At 44.6% G+C, this 24,824-nt stretch overlaps 1 protein-coding gene across 3 annotated transcripts in view; it reads left to right on the top strand.

The window, feature by feature from the left end:
* The window catches only part of DEK (DEK proto-oncogene), a 1,116,206-nt gene that overhangs the window by 875,709 nt on the left and 215,673 nt on the right, over nucleotides 1-24,824 (top strand). For all 3 annotated transcript variants that reach the window (XM_044065276.1, XM_044065275.1, XM_044065277.1), the window contains exon 9: nucleotides 15,234-15,363. In XM_044065276.1, coding sequence (XP_043921211.1) covers nucleotides 15,234-15,363 — 130 coding nt within the window. The remainder of the gene's footprint in view (nucleotides 1-15,233; nucleotides 15,364-24,824) is intronic.

Below are 24,824 nucleotides of genomic sequence, written 5' to 3'. Positions count from 1 at the left end.
GTAGGAACCCCCCAGGAAAAGATCGTGCAAGAGGAAGCACGTTGACTCCCCTGATGAGTCTCTTACATCAGACACTGATCTCGATGATGCAGAAGGGTCCCCTAAGTCGTCCTCAGATGATGTCTCCTTTGCAGACATCCTGGAAGCCCTTAAACAACGAGGCGGCTGGCAATCCAAACCCCCTTCTGCTGATGAGTCTGTGTTCCTTAAGGCCTTCAGGGCTCAGCCCTCCACTTCCTGGGTGTCTCCGCCCTTCGAGCTCTTGGACTTGATCTGTCGAAGGGCGTGGGAACACCCAGACTCTGGAACCGGTGCCTGCTCGTCCTAATAAGTTCCTGTCAGCACCCCCGGAAAAAGAGTTCCTGACTAAAGGTGTGGCTGTAGATGCTTTGGTGGTGGCATCTGCTACCCAGCAAGATGTAACAGAGGCTTCGACGTCCGTCCATCCTCCTAATAAGGAGTCTAGGAGCATGGATCGCACGGCGCACCCTAAGTTCAGCGGCCTTTACATTAAGGTCCTTGAACTATCTCATGCACTTTACCAGATTTCAGAGGGATCTGATTAAAGAACTTTCCGATACCCTCTTGGGTAACCTGCCTGAGGAGCTGGCCCAGACGGTTGGCTCTCAGCTGGTTACATTGTCGTCCATTTCAAACTCGTCCATGAGGCTCATTTCTTATGCGGCCGAAGGAGTGAGTAGAGCGGTGGGTACAGGCATTGCTCTACGGAGACAAGCCTGGCTCCGCCTGTGTCATTTTGCGGAGGCCTTTAAGTCTTCCTTTGCCGACGCCTCCTTTGATGTGTCCTCCCTGTTTGGACCCAAGGTAAAGGACACACTGACCCGCTGCGAGCAGGAAGGTAAGACTTTGACTGCCGTAGGGGCATGATTTTCCACTCCCTTTCAGCCTTACCCCAAGGCTAAAAGAGGAGGGAAAATGTGGTTCCGTAGATCTCAGAAGTCTTACCCCTCACAGCAGGACGATCCCCCTTCCAGAGGCAGGGGAGGGGGAAATTCTTTTGGAAGACGCCGTCCCAGAGGCGGCAGAGGCCCTCGCAACACTGGAGACCGCGAGTCCTTTCGTGGCTCTCAGCCTTTCACAGTCCCTGAGGGATTGCCTGACTGTGCAGCTCCGGAGCCAGTCGGGGGTCGCCAAGCACCTAAAAGCCTGGGAAGGTATCACTCAGGACCGATGGGTGCTTCGAATTATCGCCGGAGGTTACACCATCCCTTTCTCTCACTCTCCACCTCAGTCCAAAAAAATCCCTGACCCGCCACCCAGTCAACGGGAAACTGCAGCCTCAGAAGTTTCAAAGCTGCTGCAAAAAGGAGTCATCCAACCGGTCCCCGCAGACCAGATCGGATTAGGGACTTAAGATTCTTTTTGGTGCCAAAAAAGACCGGGGACTTGAGACCCATTTTGGATCTCAGCATTCTAAACCGTTCAGTCAAAAAGTCCAAGTTCCGAATGGTTACCCTACAAACCATTCTCCCATTGCTGGAGAAAGGTGTTTGGATGTGCTCCTTAGATCTCAAGGACGCTTATTACCATATCATGGTACATCAAGCTTCCAGGAGACATCTGCGTTTCAGCCTAGGAAGCATTCATTTTCAGTTCCGCGCGCTGCCCTTTGATCTCACCACAGCCCCCAGGGTGTTCACCAAATGTTTGGCGGTCGTGACTGCTCACCTGAGAAGTCTAGGATTCCAGGTGTTTCCGTATCTAGACGACTGGCTCCTGACTGCCACCTCCAAGCATCTGCTATTGCGGAGCCTACAAGCCACTATATCACTGGACAATTCCCTTGGAATCGCCTTCAATTGGCCAAAGTCTGTGTTGCTGCCATCTCAACGCATAAGATTCATAGGGGTAGAGATAGACTCAAACCGAATGCTACAGACAGGATACAAACCATACAGGCTCAAGTTCGATCCTTACTTCCCGGATCCAAAGTCCCAGCCAGAATGGTCCTGCAGCTATTGGGATCCATGTCCGCCACGGTTCTTCTAGTCCCCCTGGCAAGGTTGCACATGAGAATTCTCCAGTGGCTTCTTTCAGCTCAGTGGTCCTTTCAGGAACTCCCTCTCAGTCACCTCATATGGATCACGGAAACCTGCAAACGGACCTTCGCTGGTGGCTAGTACCCTCCAATTTGGATCAGGGACGACCCTTTGTTCCACCTCCTCCTGTGGCCACTTTGACCACGGACGCCTCCCAGATGGGGTGGGGGGGGCATTCCCTGGGCAGGTCAGTCCAAGGCAAATGGCACCCAAAAGAGACCCTACTTCATATCAACATCCTAGAAATGAGGCCAGTGCTTCTGTCCATTCAAGCCCTTCACGATTACCTTCCTTAGGGTGTAATTGCCGTTCACTCAGACAGCATGTCAGTTGTCTGGTACCTGAACAAACGGGGAGGGACCAGATCCTATCCCCTTTGCAGAGAGGCCATGAGAGTTTGGGAATGGGCAGTGTCGACCAAATGCTTTCTAGTGGCTACTCATATCCCGGGCAAGTCCAATGTGATAGCCGACAGACTGAGCAGAACCATCCTCTCCTCACGAATGGTCTCTGAACATTACAGTTGCAAATCAGATTTTCAGCAAATGGGGAGTTCCGTGTTGCGACCTCTTCGCGACTCCACTGAGTGCGAAGTGCAAAAAGTTCTTCTCCCTAACCCTGGCTCCGGGGAAGAGCCCCATGGACACACTAGTCCGTCCTTGGCCCACCGGCTTGCTTTATGCCTTCCCCCCAGTTCCTCTCCTTCCCAGGGTGATCCAAAAGGCATCTCTCTTGGGGAGCAAAATGATCTTAGTTGCTCCTTACTGGCCTCGTCAAGTATGGTTCCCTTATCTTCGGAAATATGCTCTGGAAGGTCCATGGTTCCTGGATCAGATCCCAGACCTTTTGGTTCATCAGTCGGGACTATTCCACCAGTCCCTACACACCTTAAAATTGACGGCTTGGCTCCTCCTCTTCCGACTATAGTCAGGAGTCATACATTGGATCCAGAAGTTGTACACATCTTATCTTCGGCCCACAAGTCTGCTACAAAGAAATTGTATTCTAGCAAATGGAAAAGATTTGCTATTTGGGCTCAACTCCGGGGCCTGGATCCCATCCCTATTCCAGTATCAGAAGTATTGAAATTTCTAACTTCTCTTTTCAATCAAGGCTCTTCAGTCTCTACCATCAAGGTTCAATTGGCAGCTATTTCCAATTTTCACGAATGTATAAACCCACCTTTAATGAGCAACAGATTGTGTAAGACCTTCTTGAAAGGTGCTGCGCTTTTAAGACCTCCCGATTTCTCATCCTGCTCCTCCATGGGATCTCGATGTAGTGTTACGCGCCTTAACTTCCTTCCCCTTCGAACCGGCAGCGACGTGTGATTTAAAATTTCTATCGTGGAAGACTGCCTTCTGGTGGCGATTACTTCTGCCAGAAGGGTTTCAGAGCTTCAAGCTTTGTCTGTAAAACCTCCGTACTTGGTTTTTCACAAAGACAGAGTATCTCTCAGGACAAATCCTTCCTTTGTCCCTAAAGTTTGTTCCAGTTTCTGCCTGCAACAATCATTAGAACTTCCAGTCTTTTTTCCGAAGTATTCTAACAAAGCGGAATTCATATTCCACACATTAGATGTCCACAGGCAGTTGCGTTTTTATTTAGATAGGACCAAACAAACAAGGAAAACAGATCAGTTGTTTGTATCCTTTGCAGACAATAAATTGGGCAAAGCCGTCACTAAGGTCACTATTGCCAAATGGATCAGGGACTGTATTTCTCAAGCTTATTCTTATTCTAACAAAGAGCTTACCACCTCTGTCAAAGCTCATTCTACAAGGGCTATGGCTACTTCGATAGCATTTCATTCTAAGCTTGCCATTGGTGACATTTGTGCTGCGGCTACATGGTCTTCCCCGCACACTTTCATTTCCCACTACAAATTGGATGTGGCATCTAGAGGACGAGCTTCATTTGGTTCCACAGTGCTCAGGAGTGTTTTCCAGTGAGCCACCCAGGATTTAGGTGCTAGGGACGCTGTCCCATCAGTATTGAATGTAGGCGAGATAGGATCACATAACATCTTTTAGTTATGTACTTACCATAACTTTAGATGTTTGGGATCCATCTCGCCTACATTCCCAATAACCCGCCCTCCTTCCTCCTTCCTTGGAGATCAGAGGATATCAGAAGGTCCGAATCCTGTTGTTTCATCTTGAAACATCTAACAATGTTATATAAACAAGTTGTGCATGTGCGCATGAATGCGGACAAACAAGATCTGGGGGATTAGTGGTGGTGCATCCTGGGATAAGAAATAGCTCGGCCAATAAGAGGCCTCGCTCTATAGCATAGCGTGCCAAGTCGGAGCCGAGCCCATCAGTATTGAATGTAGGCGAGATGGATCCCAAACATTAAGTACATAACTAAAAGTTTATGGCCCTGGTAAGACATCCCACGTACCCTCCTGGAATGAAGACTTTGGTATACTGGCCAGACGGTGGCGCTCCAAGCAGCAGCTCCCTATTGTTATGAATACTGCAACATCGAAGGAAGGACATACGGTTATCGTAAGTTCTTGCACGAGTATTCTATTTCCAACCCTCAGGCAACCGGACGTTGACTCCTATGCAAAAGCTTAGGCCTGGCTGCCGTAGGTGCATGGGACGTCACATGTTGGGCCATAAACCTTTGAGTATAATTGTGATATGCACAGACCCCAGAACTTCTCAGCCACAGACTAAGATTACTTCGACCATTTCACTTCTATGTCCGAAGATGTCTAAAATACCCCGTTGGGGGTTTTGCCTTTCGTACATTAACTTTAGCTTGGTTGCTGTAGATGTTCTTCATCTCACATTGCTGCAGTCCTAACACTTGGGTAGTCCGCTGTCCCTCGGTCGGCCCGAATATCAGAGCATAAGGCTGACGTCGGTCAAGGCGCATTTGACTGACATCAGAACGTCAGGGTACAAATGCGCATGACCAACGTCATATCCTCAGTCTTTTTTGCCGCATGGTCCGATGCAGAAGCAGTGTTGCAAGTGCCGTTCGGCGTTCTGAAATTTTTCGAATTCGGAGTTTCAGACCGAAGTCAGAGTTGGTTAAGTACCCGTTGGGGAATATTTTGGGTTTTTCTTGCCTCAGTGGTTTACCGGATGTCAGAAAAAGTGAATAACTGTATTTCTTGTGGGAAACAGATACCGCATAGGGATTACCATAATTTGTGTATACCTTGTTTGGGACCTGAGCACGACGTTGTTGGGTGTCGCTTTTGTGCTAGGTTTAATAAACGCACTATAAAGCGTAGGTTGGATTGTGCCAGGTTAGTCTTTGGGAAGCGGTGCAATTACAATATGCCGCCGGATGCTCCGGCCGCTTCTTCAAAGAAGCGCAAGGACAAGGCAGTTAAACCTAGGTTAGAGGAGTCGTCCAACCGGACGCCGGTTCTTTAGAGCGCCAGTGGAACCGGTGGTTCCGGCGAGGCCTCTATGGAGTCCCAGCGACAGACTGTGTTTTTACAGGCTGTGGCCTCCCAGGAGGCAGGTCAGGCTGTAGGGGCTTCTCAGGTAACTGAACTACCCTCCCTTCCTAGGGGGCCTAGGCCCTCTTTCTGCTTCCAAGGCTTCCCTAGAGGCAGGTCTAGTTCTGCTTCTGTGCTTGTCACACCTAGTGCTTCAGCTCCAGTGCCCAAAAAGCACATGCTTAAAATGGCAGAAGATTTAATTACTTTAATTAGAGGCTCTATGCCTCCTCCTGATAAGAGGCCTAGGATGGAACCTGTGTTAGGGGATTATGAGCAGGCTTCGGATGTGTCTGAGTCTTCGGCTGAAGACTTGCAGGAGTATTCTCATTATTCTGATTCTGATGTGGATGATTCTACTCCTTCTGCTTCTCCTCCTGAGGATTTTTCTTTTTCAGAGACCCTGCACTCCATGAGAGAGCATTTTAAATGGGAAGGTCAGGATTTCTCTGATTCCAGGAAAAGGCTTAGGGAATTTGTTTTTACCCCAGCATAGGCCTTTAGCTATACCTCCTGTTCTGAATGCAGTGGAAGATGTGTTTGCAGAGGCTTCGCTTAATCCTGATTCTTTGCCTCCTGCTCCTGTTAAACCGGATAGGTATTACAGGGTGCCTGAAGCTCATAAGTATCTTTTTAAGAGTCCTAGGGCAGACCCAGAAACTGTTAGCCAGGGGCCTAAGGGTGTAAAGGCTTCTGTTGTCAAGAATCCGGTTCCTGCAGATAGAGGCCAGGGCCTTGGATAGATGGGGAAAGAAAGTTTATACTTCTTCCACTCTAGCCATGAGAGCTTTGAATTGCCAGTTTCACATGTTGAAATATCAAAATTATCTCCTTTCACAGTTGAAATCTAAGGTGGATGCTCTGGCGGAAGGTATTGATTGTAAAGAGTTACAAGATTTAGTGCATGTTTCTGAACAGGTGGGTAAGCATTCTTTGCAATGTGGTTTTGATGCTGTACAGGCCTCGTCTAGGGTGGCTGCCACTGGGTCAGTTCTTCGCAGGCATGCTTGGCTGAGGGATCAAAATTTATCTGACCATGTTAAAACTAGGATTTTGGATGCCCCTTTGCAATCTGATGTCTTGTTTGGTTCTCCTGTTGAGGCAGTTTTAAAGAAAATGGAAGACAAGGCTAAGTCTATGCAGACTGTTAAAGATTTTTTGCAGGTTCAGCCTCCAAAGTTTAGTAGAAATTGGCCTACTAAAGGGTGGACGTATCCTTCTTATGATTCCCAGTCTAGGGGTAGATCTAGACGTGGCAGGGGCAGAGGTCAGGGCTCTTTCAGGCCTAGGACGGGGAGTTCTCCTGCACAGTCTTCAGGTGAGGGCAGGGGTCAGTCCTTTCGTAAACAGACCCAATGACCTACCTTTTCAGCTGCCAGAACCTTCTCGCCTGGCGGCACCTTTGGGAGGAAGGTTGGCACTTTTCAAAGAAAACTGGAGTTTGATTACCCAAGACAAATGGGTTCTGGATATCATACATCACGGTTACAGGTTTTATTTCCATACCTTGCCTCCTTTCAAAGGCATGCCAGACATTCCTCCTCAACAAAGACTAGAGGCTCACAAGCAAATTTCTCTGTTACTCCAAATAGGGGCCATACAGCCGGTTCCTATGTCAGAAAGGGGCCTAGGATTTTATTCTCGCCTGTTCCTTGTGCCAAAAAAGGGGAACACGTGGAGACCGATTTTGGATTTATCTATTCTCAACACTTATCTGGACATTCCCAAGTTCAAAATGTTGACGTTACAACAGCTTTTACCTCTACTGGGCAAGGATCACTGGATGGTAACTTTGGATCTCAAGGAGGCTTACCTTCATGTTCCTATCAGGCTAAGTTGCAGGAAGTATCTGCGTTTTCAGACTGGGACTTCTCACTATCAGTTCTCTGCATTGCCCTTTGGCTTATCTACTGCGCCCAGAGTATTTACAAAAGTTCTGGCTCCAGTGATATAGCATTCTTCAGGCTGAAAGGAATACAAATCTATCCTTATTTGGACGATTGCCTGATACTGGCTCAAGGAAGGGACGAGCTTCTTCATCATTTGGAGTATGTGATAGTGCTAAGATGCCTGGGGTATTCTGTGAACGAAATAAAGTCCAGTCTAGTACCCTCTCAAGACATGTGCTTTCTGGGAGTAAGACTGAATACAGCATCCCAGATGGCCTTTCTAACCCCGGACAAACAAAAGAATCTTTCCCTTTACTTCCATCATCTATCTCTTCAGTCCAGGCTGACTGCAAGGACAGTCCTTCAAGCCTTAGGGTTCATGGCATCTTGTATTCTGGTGCTTCCCAATGCCAAACTGCATATGAGGAAGTTGCAATGGTATCTCAAAAATGTATGGACACAGCACTGCCAACATCTGGACACTGTCATTCAAATACCTTGCATTCAAAAGGAATTTTTGTGGTGGGCTCAGGAATGTCACCTAAACAAGGGACTCTCTGTGACCCGGCCAGAGGCGAGTCAAATTTTAACAACAGATGCCTCAGACAAAGCTTGGGGAGTTCATCTAAATGGAAAGTGGATACAAGACAAGTGGCCTGTCAGACTACAGCATCTACATATCAACTTGAAGGAGATGTTAGCAGTCCAGTTTGCATTAATAGCTTTCAAGGATTTACTTCTTCCAGGGCAGGTGTTGATTCTAACAGACAACACAACTGTCATGTGGTACATCAACAAGCAAGGGGGAACACATTCTTATCCTCTATGCAGGCAAGCAATGATTTTGTGGGAGACTGCTCTCAGTTTACAACTAAGTCTTCAGGCAAGGTTTCTGCCGAGCACAGAACTCCTTAGCAGATGTGTTAAGCAGACAAATCATGGATCCCCACGAGTGGAAACTGGATCTTCATGTATTTCAGAAATTGACAGTGTCCTGGGGAACTCCAGACATAGATCTGTTCGCTTCTCCACTAAACCACCAGCTGCCAAAGTGTTGCACAAAGCGGTTTCATCCCACAGCTTGGAAAGTGGATGCTCTTTCTTTCAGTTGGAAAAATCTTCATGTGTATGCCTTTCCACCTCTGCCTCTCCTCCCAAAGGTACTTCTGAAGATCAGACAGGACAAGCCAAGGATGATTTTGATAGCTCCAGATTGGCCTCGACAGCACTGGTACCCATTACTGAGAAGTCTGGTACGGAAGCCTCCATGGCCTTTGCCTTTGATCCCTCATCTGTTGTCCCAGGAGGACAGTCATTTGCTCAATGTCAAGCTTCACTCTCTTCACCTAACAGCATGGCATATTCTGTTTTAAACCATAAAGGGTCTCAACTTCCACAACAAGTTTTGAATGTGACTTTGGAAGCTAGAAGGCCTAGTACAAGGAAAGTGTACGCAGATAAATGGAAGAGATTTTTATTTTGGAGTGCTGCTAAGGATTTGGATGTTTCTGAGCCTGATTTAAGTGTGGCTCTTCAATATCTTACTGAGTTATTGGACAAAGGTTTGTCCTTCTCTTCTATTAAGATTCATGCTGCAGCAATTTCAGCTCACTACGACTGTGACCCACCATTGTTTTCTCATCCTTTGTTCAAGCAATTTCTTAGAGGGGCAAAGAATATAAGACCCCACGTAGAGCTCCTACTCCTGCTTGGGATCTCAATTTTGTGTTGGAGAAACTCACTCTACAACCTTTTGAGCCTGCAGCTACTGCTGAGTTGAAATATTTGTCATGGAAGACTGCTTTTGTTGGCCATTACCTCTGCAAGAAGGGTTTCTGAATTGCAGGCCCTTATGGCAGTTGAGCCTTTCTTAATTTTCCATAAGGATAGGGTATCTTTACGTACTAATCCTTCATTTATGCCTAAAGTGGTTTCTAGTGTGGCTTTAAACCAAACTATTCATTTGCCTACTTTTTATGCAAATCCCCAAACTAAAGGGGAAAAGATTTTGCACACTTTAGATGTACACAGGCAGTTGCGATATTATTTGGACCGAACTAAATGGTTCAGACAATCTCAGCAGTTATTAGTTTCTTTTGCTTTGTGCTCTCAGGGCAAGCCCGTGTCAAAACAAACTATTTCTAAGTGGATTGGATTTTGCATTGCTTTCTGTTATTCCCATCATGGCAAAGAGATTCCAGCTGGGATTAGGCCTCATTCCACTAGGGCTACTGCCACTTCAACAGCTTTTGAGGGGTGGCTACTAAGGATATTTTGGAGGCAGCCACTTGGAGTTCAGTGCATACCTTCTCTAGGCATTACCACCTTCCTCTGTACTCTAAATCCAGGGCTGGTTTTGCCACTGCTGTGTTGCAGGGCATTTTGGCAGCCCTGCTTCATTATAGTTTAGCCATCCTCCCTTACCTCTGCTTTGGGATTCTACCCAAGTGTTAGGACTGCAGCAATGTGAGATGAAGAACATAGTACAGTTTTGTACCTACCATAAATGTAGATGTTCGAAGATCCACATTGCTGCAGTCCAATTTACCCTCCCTCCTTCCCCTCTGTAGTTTGAGATGGTTGTGTGGCCTGGGTTATCCCTCTGAGGTATAGTGTATATATTGTACATATTTTTGGTGTTAGGCTGGTTGGTTGTTTAGTTGTTGTCTATGGGTTTTGACCTTTCTTTTTAGGGTCTTCTGACATCTGGGGCAAGAAAAGACTGAGGATATGACGTCGGTCATGCGCATTTGTACCCTGACGTTCTGATGTCAGTCAAATGCGCCTTGACTGACGTCAGCCTTATGCTCTGATATTCGGGCCGACCGAGGGACAGCGGACTACCCAAGTGTTAGGACTGCAGCAATGTTGATCTTCGAACATCTACATTTATGGTAGGTACAAAACTGTACTTTTTTTCTCTAGCTGATGTCTGAGAAAGAGTAAATGTAGTTGCAGGTGCCAGATTCCACACAGTTCCCCACGACCACTATGTCTTTTGCTTAGGTAAGGAACACAACCATAGGCCTGCTCTATTTGCCAATCCTTCGTACCCAAGACCTAACGCAGCAGTCTGTTTGCATTAAATCTATTTCTAAAAAACCAAAGGCTTAAATGCCTCACGCTTAGGATCCTGACTTGGCTGCCCAAGCCGAACAACCGTGGAAGAAGACCAAGGTTTGTAGGACTTCTGCAGATGTCACTCCGCTTTTGGATGTCTTGCCAACTTCCATTCTAGGGGCCAAGGGACACCCGATTACTCCATTTCTGACTGCTCCTCTAGGTGAGGCCAGTCAGTACCCACGGACAGCACATTGGCGGAGTTGACTCTGACATCGCTCGTAAGATGTCTAGGGGGAATCGTAGCTGGACTGGCCAACAGAGACCTGTCCTACACCAGCCAGGCCTCTGTTTCTTTACCCACCCAGCCGCACACTCCTTCTTAAAGGAAGCAGAAAACTAAATACTTGAGCCAGACTTCTCTGGCAGCCCCAGACTGGGAGTCCTTCACTTCCTCATTTCAAGTGAGATACTTTTTTAGTCTGAAACCCAGGAAAAATACTTTGAGCTTCTACAGCTCGACTCCCCTTCACCTTCAGCCATCCTCCAGTACGCCCAGCTTTCTTGGATGCGTTCACTTGGGTTTCCAAGAACCCAGACTCTCAACCTCCTGCCCCTATGAGGCCGGATAGGTTTTACAAAGTCCCTAATGACAAGTTCTTCATAAAACCACCTTTGGCTGACCCAGCTGTTATTGCAGTATCCCCAGGCACTGTCTTGGCAGTTGCCTTCTGCTTCCCTACTGCCATCAGATACACAGAAAAAACATTGACAGGATGTCGAAAAGGTATACACCTCCTCTACCCTGGCCTTCAGGGCTATAAACTACCAAACCCACATGGTCTGCCCTAGACCTAGTCCACCTTGTTTGCTACCACCCCGGACTCTCCAGCCAAATCTGACATTTCCTCCAAATTGTCACTGGCTACCCAAGTAGCGAGACACACTGTCCAATGCAGCTATGATGCTGCAGAAGCTGTTGCCAGATCTGCTGCCACTGCTTCCATCTTGCGCAGATAATCCTGGCTCAGCCTATTCTACCAGATATAAAGCCAAGATCATGGATGCCCCTCTGCATAACTTTCTATTTGGCAAAAATGCTGCATAACTATTTAAAAACTTGCAAGAAAAAGGCAGGGAACTGCAGGACATTAAGCAGTTGCTGGTGTCTCCAGTGCCCAGATACTACAAGAACTACCCAGCCAAAACATCCTTTGTTAGAAGGGCCAGTTCCACTTCTCGCCCATTTACTGCCAGACCACGTATGGGATCTTGGTGGCAACCTTATCCCAGACACACACACACACACGCGCAACAAACAGCCCTTACCAGGTAGAGGGGGGCCTTCCTCTGCATGACTGCCTTGCCCAAGTGCCCTTGTCTGCCCACTTTGCTAAATGCCTCCTTTTTTTTGGAGAACTATCACTACAGATTGGTGGGTTCTTTCCAACATCCAAAAGTACTTTTTCTGGAAAGAAAAGTCTACAATAAAAATTCCTTTCCCTCCCAAAAATCATCTCCCTCTACTTCCTCCCATCCTGCAGGAGCTACTCTCCCAAGGAACAATAGAACCAGTTCCTCAGGTCAGGAGGAATGAGGCATCTACTCCCACCTCTTGGTCCCAAAAAAGGATGGCCCCTGGAGACCTATCTTTGGACCTCTTTCCTAAACCTGTTCCTCCATGTTCCCTCCTTCAAGATGCTCTGCCTTCAAACTCTTACCCCTCATTCCACCTCAAGCTTTCATGGTTACCCTGACCTTAAGGATGCATACCTGTACCTCCCAGTCAAGCCCTCCCACAGAAGGTTCCTGTGCTTCTCTGTGCACTCTTCTCATTTTCAATTTACTGCATTGCCTTTTTACTTGTCTGTAGCACCCAGTTTTCACAAAGTGCTTGGCCCCAGCCATCGCCTACTACAGATCCAAGGGAATTCAAATCTACCCTTACTTGGACGACATTCTCATTTTGCAGAATCAGCCATTTCCCTTCTAAACAACCTGGGTTTCTCTCTCAACCTTCAAACATCCTCTCTCCTCACAAAACAGGCAAAGGTTTTCCTAGACTGCAGAATCAGAACAGATCTAATGAGATCCTTCTTGCCTCTAGATAAACTCATCCCCCTTCTGCCCTGTGTAAAATTAGAGCTGAAGTGGTGGATTCAACAACCAGGGAATTTCTCTTAAACTTCCTCCTACTTTCCAGTCTATGCACACGGCTGCATCAGACCTAGGATGGGGAGCAACCCTGCAGGAGGGGCTACAGGGTACAACAGTGCTGGACCCCTGCCCTGCAAAAACAGCACATCAGTCAGGGAGATGACTGCTGTCATCCTAGCTCTAAAAGTTTTCCTTCCCATGCTGTAACCAGAAATTCTCCACATTGACAGACAAACACGACTGTCAATGTGGTACCTAAACAAACGAGGGACAAAGGCATACCGGTTGTCCGATTACCCTGCTAATCTGAGAAATAGCAAAACAACCTCTTCCTGAAAGCTTCATACATCTCGTCTCAGGAAAACAAGTGGACTTTCTCAGCAGAACCACATCTCTGCAACACGAATGGATGTTGCACAGGGTTACATTCTACACACAGTCCACCAGTGGGGCACAGCACAACTGGATCTGTTTGCCTCCGCCCAGAACAGACAACTGAACAAATTTTGCAGCAGGACCCACTCACCACTAGCTTGGAGAGTGGATGCCTTCAGTTTTTCATGGCAGGGAATGTACTTGTACGCCTTCCCACCATTCCCTCTAATTCAGTGTGTCCTGAAAATCAAGAAGGAATAACCAAAAATCTTGCTGGCGACTCCCTATTGGCTAAGGCAACACTGGTTCCCCCTTCTGTTTTCACTAGCCAAGGGCAATCGCCACAAGTTACCCCACCCAGTGGACCTTCTAACTCAGCAACAGGGGATCTCTCTTGCTCCCACAACTGTCTTTACTTCAACTAACTGTGTGTGATCAACTTTTGATACCTTTTAGACCATACTCTGAGGATGTGCTCTTTGTCCTGAGGGAGGCCAGGAAACAAACTACTAGAAGAAACTACTTGGCAAAATGGCAGAGATTCTTGAAATGGTGTTCTCTGAGAAACGAGGACCCATTTCTAGAAGATCCTCCTCCTCGTCCTGAACTGTACCTGTGGACTCATTAAGGAGGGGCTAGCTTACTCTTCTGTCAAAATCCATCTCTCAGCCATTTCTGCATGCTTGCCTTTACAGCCACCTCTTCTCTCTAGACTGGATGTAAAACTGAGGGGTCTTACACAGATCACCAAGAAAGCCCATTCCTCATCCCTGGAATCTCAACTTCATGCTAGAAAAGCTTACCCTCCCACCTTTGAGTCATCCAGCACAGCATTGTGCACATGGAAAACCATCATTTTAGTGGCCATTGCCTCTGCTAAAAGTGTCTGAATTACAGGCCTTGATGGCTTGCCTTCCTTACACCACCTTCCACAATGACTGTGTTTCCCTACACACTAGCCCCTCCATGCCCAAAGTAGTTTCACCTACTCACCTTCTTCCCCTCTCCTAGTAACTCTGCGGAGAGGATCCTCCATTCCCTAGATGTACATAAGCTACTGAGATTGTACTTAACAAAACCAAATGTTTCAGAAAGTCTTACCAGCTGTTAATTTCCTTTCATCTCAGGGCCTTGGGTAAGGCAGTCTCCAAACAAGCTATTTCCTTCTGGATCAGAAAAATCCATCCTTTTTTGATGCTCATAATCGCAAACCATTGCCTCAAGGATTGCAAGCGCAGTCTTTCAGAGGCATGGCTACCTGTAAGGTCTTCACACAGCTTCCATCATGGAGGCAGCCACCTGGTCCACAGTCCATATTTTCACCAAGCACGACAAGCTGGACCAGTTCTCTAGGGCCAGGGCAGGATTTTCCAAGGCAATCCTGCAAGGATTCCTAGAGTCCTCCACTTCCCAATATTCCTCCTAGCTGTGGTACTCTCCCACAGTATGAATACTGCAACATGGGAATAGGACATAGAATGGTTTTGTAAAATCCTACCATAACCATAGATGTCCTCTTCCATGTTGCAGTACTTCTTCCCACCCTCCATCCCCCGATAGCCTCCATCTTCTCTAGGGTATATCCTCTCATCAGGCTACTCATTGCAGCCCTGCAAGGGCGTTTGGTTTTGCTTCTCCTTGGCCTTAGTCTCTTCTCTGGTCTTCAGGGTCTGAGGTATGTGCGTGCTGACGTCACATTTATACTCCGTTTCCACGCACCTACGGCAGCCAGACTTAAGCTTTTGTATAGGAGCCGATGGGTCACCTGAGGGGTGGAAATCCCACAGTATGAATACTGCAACATGGAAGACGATTACATCTATGGTTATGGTAAGATTTTACACAACTATTCTATCGCCAGAGCAGGTTTCGCTAGGGCAATCCTGTAGGGATTTCTAGAATCCGCTACCTCTACCTCCACCCTTCCTCCTTCCAAACCAAGAGGAGAAAACCCATATGTACAGCGTACTGCAACATGGAAGAGGACATCTATGGTTATGTTAAGATTTTATGCAACTTTTCTGAGAGTACATAACTTTTGTGCCATGCATTTCCTGTGTTTTCTACTACTTTGAAAGCCAAGGCATTTTATCCCAAGTATGTATAGCAGTATTAGCTGTGTGAAATGGGATAAACTCCATGTTTTCAGATGCTTTTGTAAATCTGTTCCCCATGTTTGATTCTGAAGTTGATCTAGTTCACCTTGTTGTTCTGTCACCTTAACAGCCTCCCAAAAAGGTAGCCAAGAAAAAAGAAACTCCAAAATCAGCTAAAAAGAAAAGGAGTGCAAAACCTGCAAATGTGAAGAAAGCAGACAGCAGCACTACAAAAAAAGGTCAAAAGAGCTCAAAGAAAGGTAAGGCTAGAAAGAGTAAGGATGAAATAATACTTTAATTTGCTGAAAAGACAACAGTGTAATGCAGACATCCACACATTTGTATTGGCAAAAATATGCCATATTTTTTTCTTTGATCATTGTGTGCCTTTTGAATTATCCGAATTGCTTACTTCCATAGCATTCCCCACACACTGGGTTAGGAAGTGTCACTTGATCAGTTTTCCTCTTGTGCTTGCCAACAACTTGACAGTAGAGATGATCTGTTCCTTGGGAAAGCCAGTCCCCAGCATGATGCAAGCATGGATTTTTGCTATACAGCCCTGTACAGTATGTTGGGGGGGTACATTGGGTACATCATAGGTTAGTTGCTCACTTTTTGTGAGTGGGGCAGTTGCATGGACGTGTCCACACTCGCTGAGGAGAATTTCTGCTAGAACTCTGCAGGTTGGGGAGTTGCACCTGCTCACGCAGGCATTTGCTTCTTTCCCTCCCCATGCTACTTGATTCCAGATTGGCTTAGCCCTAGTCAAGGCCCCATTCCTGTTAACTATGGAACCATGTTTTGTACAGAGTTTCTTCCTGCTGTCCAGAAATTTGTGGCATTAAAATTAATCCCTAGGGAATGCTGTGCTTTGATAGCTTTTAACTTTTGTGAACTGTTCTTTCACCATAGCTGCTCGTAAACTGTCATGTAATTGGCATTAAAAGTCAACTGTCATTTAAGGGTTCCATGTTCTCTGGTCTTAGTCGATAGTCCTGTTATGCTTCTAATTTGTAAAGTAGAATGAATTTTATCCAGTATTGTGGTTTTAAACCATAAAAGCATTGTGAAGTTATCTGATGATTTTCATTTATTCATTACTGATGTGTGTTGGTTCCGTCCTCGGAACCAAGTCGGCCTTGTAACAAGCTCATGCCAGCCAAACTACTCTCGAGCTAAGCTTTTACCCAGTGACCTTCTCCCAATTACCTCAGACCTCTTTTGCAGCATAGCCATAAAGCCGTGTCAAGCCAGCTCTCGGCTAAGTACTTAGTTTTTGCTTATAAAAGTGTGTTCTTGTATTTGTTCACTTTATTTTTCATTCTAAACTTATTTACTTAATCTAGTGCTATTTTTTGCCTCAAGTATCGTTTTCAATATTTTTCCCTCAAGTACCATTGTTGGTATATCCCTTTCCCTTTATCTTCTGTGGTAATCCTTCAATAACCATTACTGGTATTTCTAACCTTCTCTTCACTTCCTGTTTACCTTTTTCTGTAAGGAGCACGTTGGGTTTTAAACATTGCGACAAGTGTAGTCGTAAAATGCCTAACAGTGATGCCCCTGATGTTCTTCGTGTTTCACTGTTGCAGTCATTACATTTGGGTTGTCTGCTTGCAGGTTGCCCTCAGTCTGCCTGATTAACAAAGTCTTGGGTCCTGTGACGGTTGCTGTCCCTTCCATGACGTCAGGTCGTCAGGGGTATAAAACATGCAGCCGAAGCCATTATTCCAATCTTTCTTGCCATGTGGTGCCTGAAGCAGAAGCAGTTCGCAAGTGCCAGTCTGCCGACTCCTGAAATTTTAGTTTTCGAGTTTCAGAACCAAAGTCAACTAAAGCCAAGTACCCAGTTAGAAACTTTTTCTTGCTCCTTACCGATGTCCGTAAAAGTTAATTGCATTACTTGTGGAAAGCAAATACCTCAAAGATTTTAATTCGTACTGTATTCCTTGCCTAGGGCCTGACCACGACATACCTTGATGTCAGTTTTGTGCTTTATTTAATCAGTGCACTATCCGTCGGTATATTTTCGCCTCTAAGTATTTCAGTTGTCGATTTAATTATCCAGAAATGTCATCCGTTAGCCATCCGACTACCGGGATTCCGAAAAACCGCAAAGATAGACACAGGCCGCCGAGGTCCAAAACTGCCGACGAAGCTTCTAAGCCAGTCGCCAGTTCTCCGGTTCTCGGTGAGGCGCTTTCGCATTCCTGATGCCCACTACTTCTGATTTGCAGGCCTCTACTGAGACCCATTCGGAGTCCGGTATGCCGCAAGATGCTTTAACTATGGAACTGGCAGATGTCTCTGGCTTAGATGGGTCCGGAGCCGCTGTGCAGGCACCCGCTTCTGAGGGTGTATTCAGGCCTACGGACTTGCATATTAAATCAACGCCTCCTTCATTACTTGGGCCTAAATCTCGATCCATGTCTAAAAAACCGATGCCCAGGCCACATGCTCAGGCCTCTATGCCTAAAAACAAATAAGAATGGCTGAAGATCTAATAAACTCTAATCAGGGGTAGCCAACCCCCCCCCCCTCCTCCTAAGAGGCCTAGTACTGTAGTTGATTATGAATCTTATCAGGATTCTGTTTTTTCTGACTCTTCTGATGGTCTGGATTTGCCCTTACTTACTTATAAGGATTCTGATGCAGAGGACTCTAGTCTTTCTGCTTCCACTCCTGAGGATTTTTCTTTTGGGGAAACCTTACATACCCTAAGGGAGCATTTCCACTGGGAAAGCCAGGATTTTTCTGATTCAAAAAAGAGGCTTAGGGATTTCCTTTTCCTACTTCATCATAGGCCTTTTAGCTATTCCTCCTGTACTAGACATTGTTGCTTTCTCAGAATCTAGTTTGGCCCCTGATTCCCTGCCTCCTGTTCCCAGAAAACCTGACTGATACTACAGGGTCCCAGAGTCCCACAAGTTACTTTTCAAAATTCCTATTGCAGATCCAGAGACTATTTCACAGGGTCCAAGGGCATTAAGGCTTCTACTGCTAAAATTCCTACCCCTTCTGATAGAGACTCCAGGGCGCTGGACAGATTGGGTAAGAAGGTTTACACTTCTGCAACCTTGGCCATTAGGGCTTTAAACTACCAGTTTCATATGTTAAAATATCAGCAACATGTTATTGGACTTCCTAAACAGAAAGTGATGTTGATTCTCGACTGTGTGGAAAAAGAATTACAGGATTTAATGCATTCTGCCGAACAAGTTGGGAAACCTACTTTGCAATCTGGTTTTGATTCATTAGAGGTCTCTTGCAGGGCTGCTGTTACTGGGTCTGTGCTCAGAAGGCATGCTTGGCTTAAGTAGCAGTCTTTGCCTGATCATGTTAAAGCTAAATTGTTGGATGTTCCTTTAAATCAGGACCGCCTGTTTGCTAACAAGGCTGAGGAAGTTCTTAAAAAGATGGAAGATAAAGCTAAATCTATGCAAACTGTTGGATTTTTTACAAGTTCAGCCTCCTCTAAGAATCACTCACTCACCCTCTAAGAATTGGTCCTTTCCAGCCCCTTCCAGGTCTTCTCAAGCCAAACCCAGATGCAGCAAAAACCCCAGGTTTCAGTCCCAGGGGACTCGCAGAACTAAGCAGTGGGGGGGGGGGTCTCCACTTCCAAGTCTGGGAATAATAAGAGGGTAAACTGTCTCAATGACTTCCTTTTAAAATTTCCAAGCACTTATCAACTGACTGCCTCTTTGGGGCGAAAGATTGCTCTTCATGCAAAGAATTGGGAACTCATTACTCAGGACAAATGGGTTTTAAATAGTGTCCCTGGGATACAGATTTCACTTCCACACGCTGCCAACACCAAGTGGGTGGCCAGACCTACCCCAAATCAGTGGGCAGAGGCCCAAAAACAAGTACTTTCTCTCAAGCATAGGGGCTATTCAGCTGGTACCAGAAGAGGAAAAGGGACAAGGTTTCTACTCAAGACTTTTTCTTGTACCCAGAAAAGACAATTCATGACGTTCTATCCTGGACCTGTCTACGCTAAACACCTTTTTGGAGATTCCAAAATTCAAGATGCTGACTCTTCAATTACTTCCTATGCCAGGCAAAGATGCCTGGTTGGCAACACTAGATTTAACTCATTCACTCCAGAGCAGCTCAGAAAAAGCTGCCGGCTTAATTCCACCATAGGAACAACAGAGCAGCCTGAGCTCATTTTCAGAAAATCCATTTGTAATACTATACAGAAAACAAATGCTCATAACTCTTTAACTATAAGAGCTACACTAAAAGTGTAAACGCAAAAGTTGTTCAGCAGACACTGACCTTTCCAACAGTGTAAATGTTGATAGTGCATATCAAAGTCATAATGAAATATTTGGCAAGGAATGCTGATATTGTGCAATTTTTTAATTTTTTGGAAAAGCAAAGCACAATATCTTGGTCTATGTACCATGCAGACCCATACAATTTGAATTTAATTTGTTAGTATGAATGTCAGCTTTAAAATGATACTTTAACCATAACTGTGTGACACTCCTTTCATGAGATATTCACAGAAATATGATTAGTATATTATTTCTCATAATTGATAAATAAACAAAGCATAATATCTCATCACCTGTAACAGACAGAGCCTACATATCAGTGTAGAAGTTGTGCATCTGAATGTCAGCTTCAAAATGACGCATCATTTGTGTGATTACCATGCTCCCTCAAAGATATGGGCATAATAATGAGAAGTATTGTAAATGTATAATTTTCATATTTGTACAAGACTAAACAAACTGTAATATCTGTACGTGTGTACAGTACCTAGACATAGTTCTTTTACCATGTTGTAAGGAGTAACACTGTCTTCAAAATGATGCATTACTTCACACAATGTGGTGCTCCCTTGCAAAGTTATTTACCAAAATATGGAAAAAATCATAATTTCCATAACCTAAGTCAGAAACAAACTTTGATATCTGCCTATGAGTACAACATACAGGTACCATTCTTTTACCACGTTAGAACTATAAATAATCTTTTCAAAATGAGATATTACTTGGCACATTCAGATGCTCCCTTGCAAAGTTATTTACCAAAATATGAAAAAATATCATAATTTCCATAACCATAAGTCTCAAACAAACTTTGATTTCTGCACATGTGTCAAACATACTGGCACAATTCTTTTACCATATTAGAACCAGCAATACTGTCTTCAAAATGAGATATTACTTGGCACATTCAGATGCTCCCTTGCAAAGTTATTTACCAAAATATGAAAAAATATCATAATTTCCATAACCATAAGTCTCAAACAAACTTTGATTTCTGCACATGAGTACAACATACTGGCACAATTCTTTTACCATGTTAGAACTATAAATAATCTTTTCAAAATGAGGTATTACTTAGCACATTCATATGCTCCCTTGCAAAGTTATTTACCAAAATATGAAAAAATATCATAATTTCCATAACCATAAGTCTCAAACAAACTTTGATTTCTGCACATGTGTCAAACATACTGGCACAATTCTTTTACCATATTAGAACCAGCAATACTGTCTTCAAAATGAGATATTACTTGGCACATTCAGATGCTCCCTTGCAAAGTTATTTACCAAAATATGAAAAAATATCATAATTTCCATAACAGTTATTTGCCAAGCTCAGAGAAATAAATTTTACATAACACATTTCATAATAGTGTTTTACTTACTATACTGGTCCAGCTTGGTCATGGGTGTTTTCCATTCTTCTCACAATCATGCAGGGCTCTCCTCACGCCATTGTGGAGGTTGGTCAAGAAGAATGCAATGGCCTCCTCAGTTAGGTGAATGCCATCCCTTCTGAACCAGTGAACATCTTCCCTTCCTCATCTGAAATAAAGCATGGGTGGACACTGACAAGGGTGCATAGCCAGGGCACATGTAAAGAGAAAAAGCAGGGTAAGGACCGCCGCTCCACTAATATGCCGAGGACAGGCATGGGGCGCCAGATGTTGGTTATCTGTAGTGTCCCATAGCTGTGCCGGCTGCCCACTCAGACTGCTGATACCACTATGGTCTCATGACCTCCTTCAGTGCCAGCAGTCTGCCTTACCTCTGCCTTTTCTCTTTACATGTGCCCATGCAGCAATGGACCTAAGGGATGAGGGACTGAAGTAACTCACTAATTGCTGTCCTGACCTACCGGAAGGGAGGGAGACTGAGGGGAGAGCTACATCAAGGCAACATGTCAAAAGACCAAGACTGACCCAGGCTGTGTCTTTTGCATGTTTTGCAGTACATCACAGTGGCACACCCAAGCCCATGCTTACCGAGGACAGCAGCACTATGGGACTGTGCTGTAGAGTCTCCAGGTTCCCAAGTGCGATCCCGGTGGATCACAAGATCCATGCTGGCGGGTATGCCCCTGTGATGCACCCAGCAACACAATATTCGGCGATGGGACAGCGTAAGGTTTTTGGCTGCTCCCTTTCCAGTGACTCCCAGAACAGCAGAAGACAGTCTTACCTTATCTGAAATAAAGCATGGGTGGACACTGACAAGGGTGCACAGCCAGGGCACATGTAAAGAGAAAAAGCAGGGTAAGGACCGCCGCTCCACTAATATGCCGAGGACAGGCATGGGGCTCCAGATGTTGGTTATCTGTAGTGTCCCATAGCTGTGCCGGCTGCCCACTCAGACTGCTGATACCACTATGGTCTCATGACCTCCTTCAGTGCCAGCAGTCTGCCTTACCTCTGCCTTTTCTCCTTACATGTGCCCATGCAGCAGTTTTACCTGAAAAGTGACAATGACTCAGCGCTATATTGTAACTGCACTGTGCTAATGACTTGCAAAGTTATGCATGGTGCACTGTGCTAATGACTTGCAAAGTTATGCATGCCCAGACACAGGTGATAATTGTTGACATTCATTACATTACCTTCTGCAGGTGTTATGCAACAGTCACAATCTGTTATAAGGCCATAGTCAAATAGTACAACACTTACATATTGCTATATTGCTATATATTATCTGTTATAAGGCCATAGTCAAAGAGTACAACACTTACATATTGCTGTGCCCTTCGTACCACCTACATTCCACGCGACTGACAAAGCCAGGAGAAATGCATAAAAATATGGCAGCTCCATGCTGTCAGGACTTGTACTAGGTTTCTGTGACCCTACTTTCATATTTTGTAAATATCATAATTATTTGTATTATTTCTAGAGCTTTTCTCAGGTGTCCACTGAAAATGGGCCCCTGGCTCAACTGGACTAACCTGGTTAACAAAATGTCAATAACAGTTTTTTTTTTTTTGTCAGTCCCTGGACAATCACGTGTGTAAGTATCATCACCTACAATAACCTAAAGTACCTGGAATACATTCAAATTGAGCATAATGAAAACTGAGCTGTCTCTATATGCAACATACATAACTGAAATTAAATTCACGAAACACCCCCTTCGACATGATTAAACCAATCTTGTTTATACAGTTGAAAATAAAGGTAATATCTCATTAGGATCCACTTGAAACCCTGATCTTGCACATACTAACAAATTGGCAAACATATTTCCTTCCCCTTTACCCACCACATAAGGTATCACAACTACATCCTTTCCATCCTCCATTATAACATCTCAAGGAAAAATCTTTTATAACTCGATATTTAGTGAAGTAACCACAATGACCAGTATCAAAAAAACACCACCTCAGTGAATTCAGTCAAATCCAATTGCAGCAGAAGGAAAACAACGAGGGTGGGGGGCTGTACTATTTTTGTGTAGAACAAGGTGGCAAATTCCATTGGTTTCCAAGATAGTGAACTCAGCGATCTAGCTATACCAGATAAGGACTTTTACAGTTCTGATGGCATCCATCACTTCTGCAATGATTTGTTCAACTTGCAATTAGCCCTTTCTGCCAATGAATACTTTAAATATTACAGTTCCAGTGAACACCCTGTGGCCAGTTGTGATTCCAGCAGAGTTGATCAGCATGCAGCCTGCACACTGGTGGGCTACTACTTTGTGGCCTAAACCCCCTTCACATTTCCCCCTCTTTTCTTTTTATAATTCAGTGGCCCCTTGGGGTTAGCAGACCAGGAAGACTGAGCTGATTTAATTTCAAAGCAATTCCTTGAGGTAAAGATGGTTAAGCCTATACTGGCTGAACAATGACATCTCTCTGAGGTGACAGGTATGCACCTGGATTACACAGCAAGAGCCCAAAATGGGTGTGGTTATGCCAACTGGATGACATGTTTCAGTATGCTTTTACAGCTTATATAGAAAGTGTTTTCTTGGAATAGTATTTGACATTTGTGACAATGTTAATTCTGCTAGTAAATTGGTTGCAAAGGCTTTTTGGCCTGGTTTTATGGCTCACTCAAGGGGACAAGATAATTTGGTTACTTTGATTAAATGGGTATAGCTTCCAAAAAACAGACTTTGGCAAGAAATCTTCAGCATTTGTCACTTATTGTAAAGCCATTTTGAGACATCACCATTAGTTCATTTAACTGAACCAACATTGCAGAGCCATCAAAGAAAACAAGTCAAATTCCAACAAAATAAATCTATAAACTGAATAAATAAGCACTCTGTACTACAATAATTGTAGAAAAAATATATCTGCTGAGACCTGATCGAAGATGTTCTAAAAACGGTGACACAGAGACATCAACATATAGTCAAATACAGTAGCAGAGCTGCTACATCTTCCACTGAGCATCACAACCGGGTTCTTCTACTTGTCTTTGTCTGAAGGATGCTCTAAGCATATGCTCTAAGCATATCTTACTACATCAAACTATTTCACATTCATCAATACTCATAGCGAAAAGACTTCAGAAGCTACCTACCTATAACCCGCACAAACATAGTAAGTAAATAATTCTTAATGCGTTACCCTTGAGTTACGCCAATTCTTAGTCTATTTTACTGCGTGCAGCCTGCCCTCTGTCACTGCCTTCTAGGTAGCCATAGCACAAACTGTTAAACTGCAAGCCGTTTAAAAAAATGTGATTTCTGAAATTCTTCTGTTTTTAATAACATTCCATCTAACAGCAGTTCTTTTTCTTGAAGTACAGGGCTTTGTTATTTGCACTGCTTGATGTACAACAAATAAATGATTCTCATTATTGCGGTCTACATTTTGAAGAAGTTTCATTTAGCCACTGGCTTTCAAAAAAAAACAAATTACATTTTTGAAACTGAAAAAAAAAATGACTTCATACATAATCAGCAGGCAAATTATTTGTCTGAAACCAAAGAAAAATGATTTCAGAATGCAAGCACATCCTTCAGCAGTACAGCTCCGTGGTACCCTCCCAGGACTACAAGAAGTATCTGTTCATTGGCTACAATAAGCTTATTTTAGTCATGTAACCATGAAATTGTTGCTGTGAAACAGAAAGACATGTGTCAGGAAAGGTTTCAGACTTAATTTCCAATAGGCAACTGCACAAATACCACAGAACACACTGTGCTGCCTTTTGCAGTACTTCTACAGAACAGAAGAACTACTGGTGAGAACAAAACTTGTGTAGTTACATGGATTTATGTTATGAGGCCAGGAGAAGGGTGGAAAATGTCAAGTTTGTATAGCAATTTGCTTTAATGGTGCAAAGCAGCACACATTGTGATTAAGATTTACAATTAAAATTATTTGCTGAGTATACACATCAGAAAATGAGTCCTCTTTTCAAACTAATGATTACTGACAGACTGATAATTTTAGGAAGAATCAAAGAGTAGAACATGAAAAAGGA

This window comes from Protopterus annectens, chromosome 3.part0 (assembly GCF_019279795.1).
Source record: "Protopterus annectens isolate FY-2018-M chromosome 3.part0, PAN1.0, whole genome shotgun sequence".
Classification (NCBI taxonomy): Eukaryota; Metazoa; Chordata; order Ceratodontiformes; family Protopteridae; genus Protopterus; species Protopterus annectens.
Note: the sequence above shows the minus strand (reverse complement) of the source record. Positions and strands in the feature narration are given on the sequence as shown.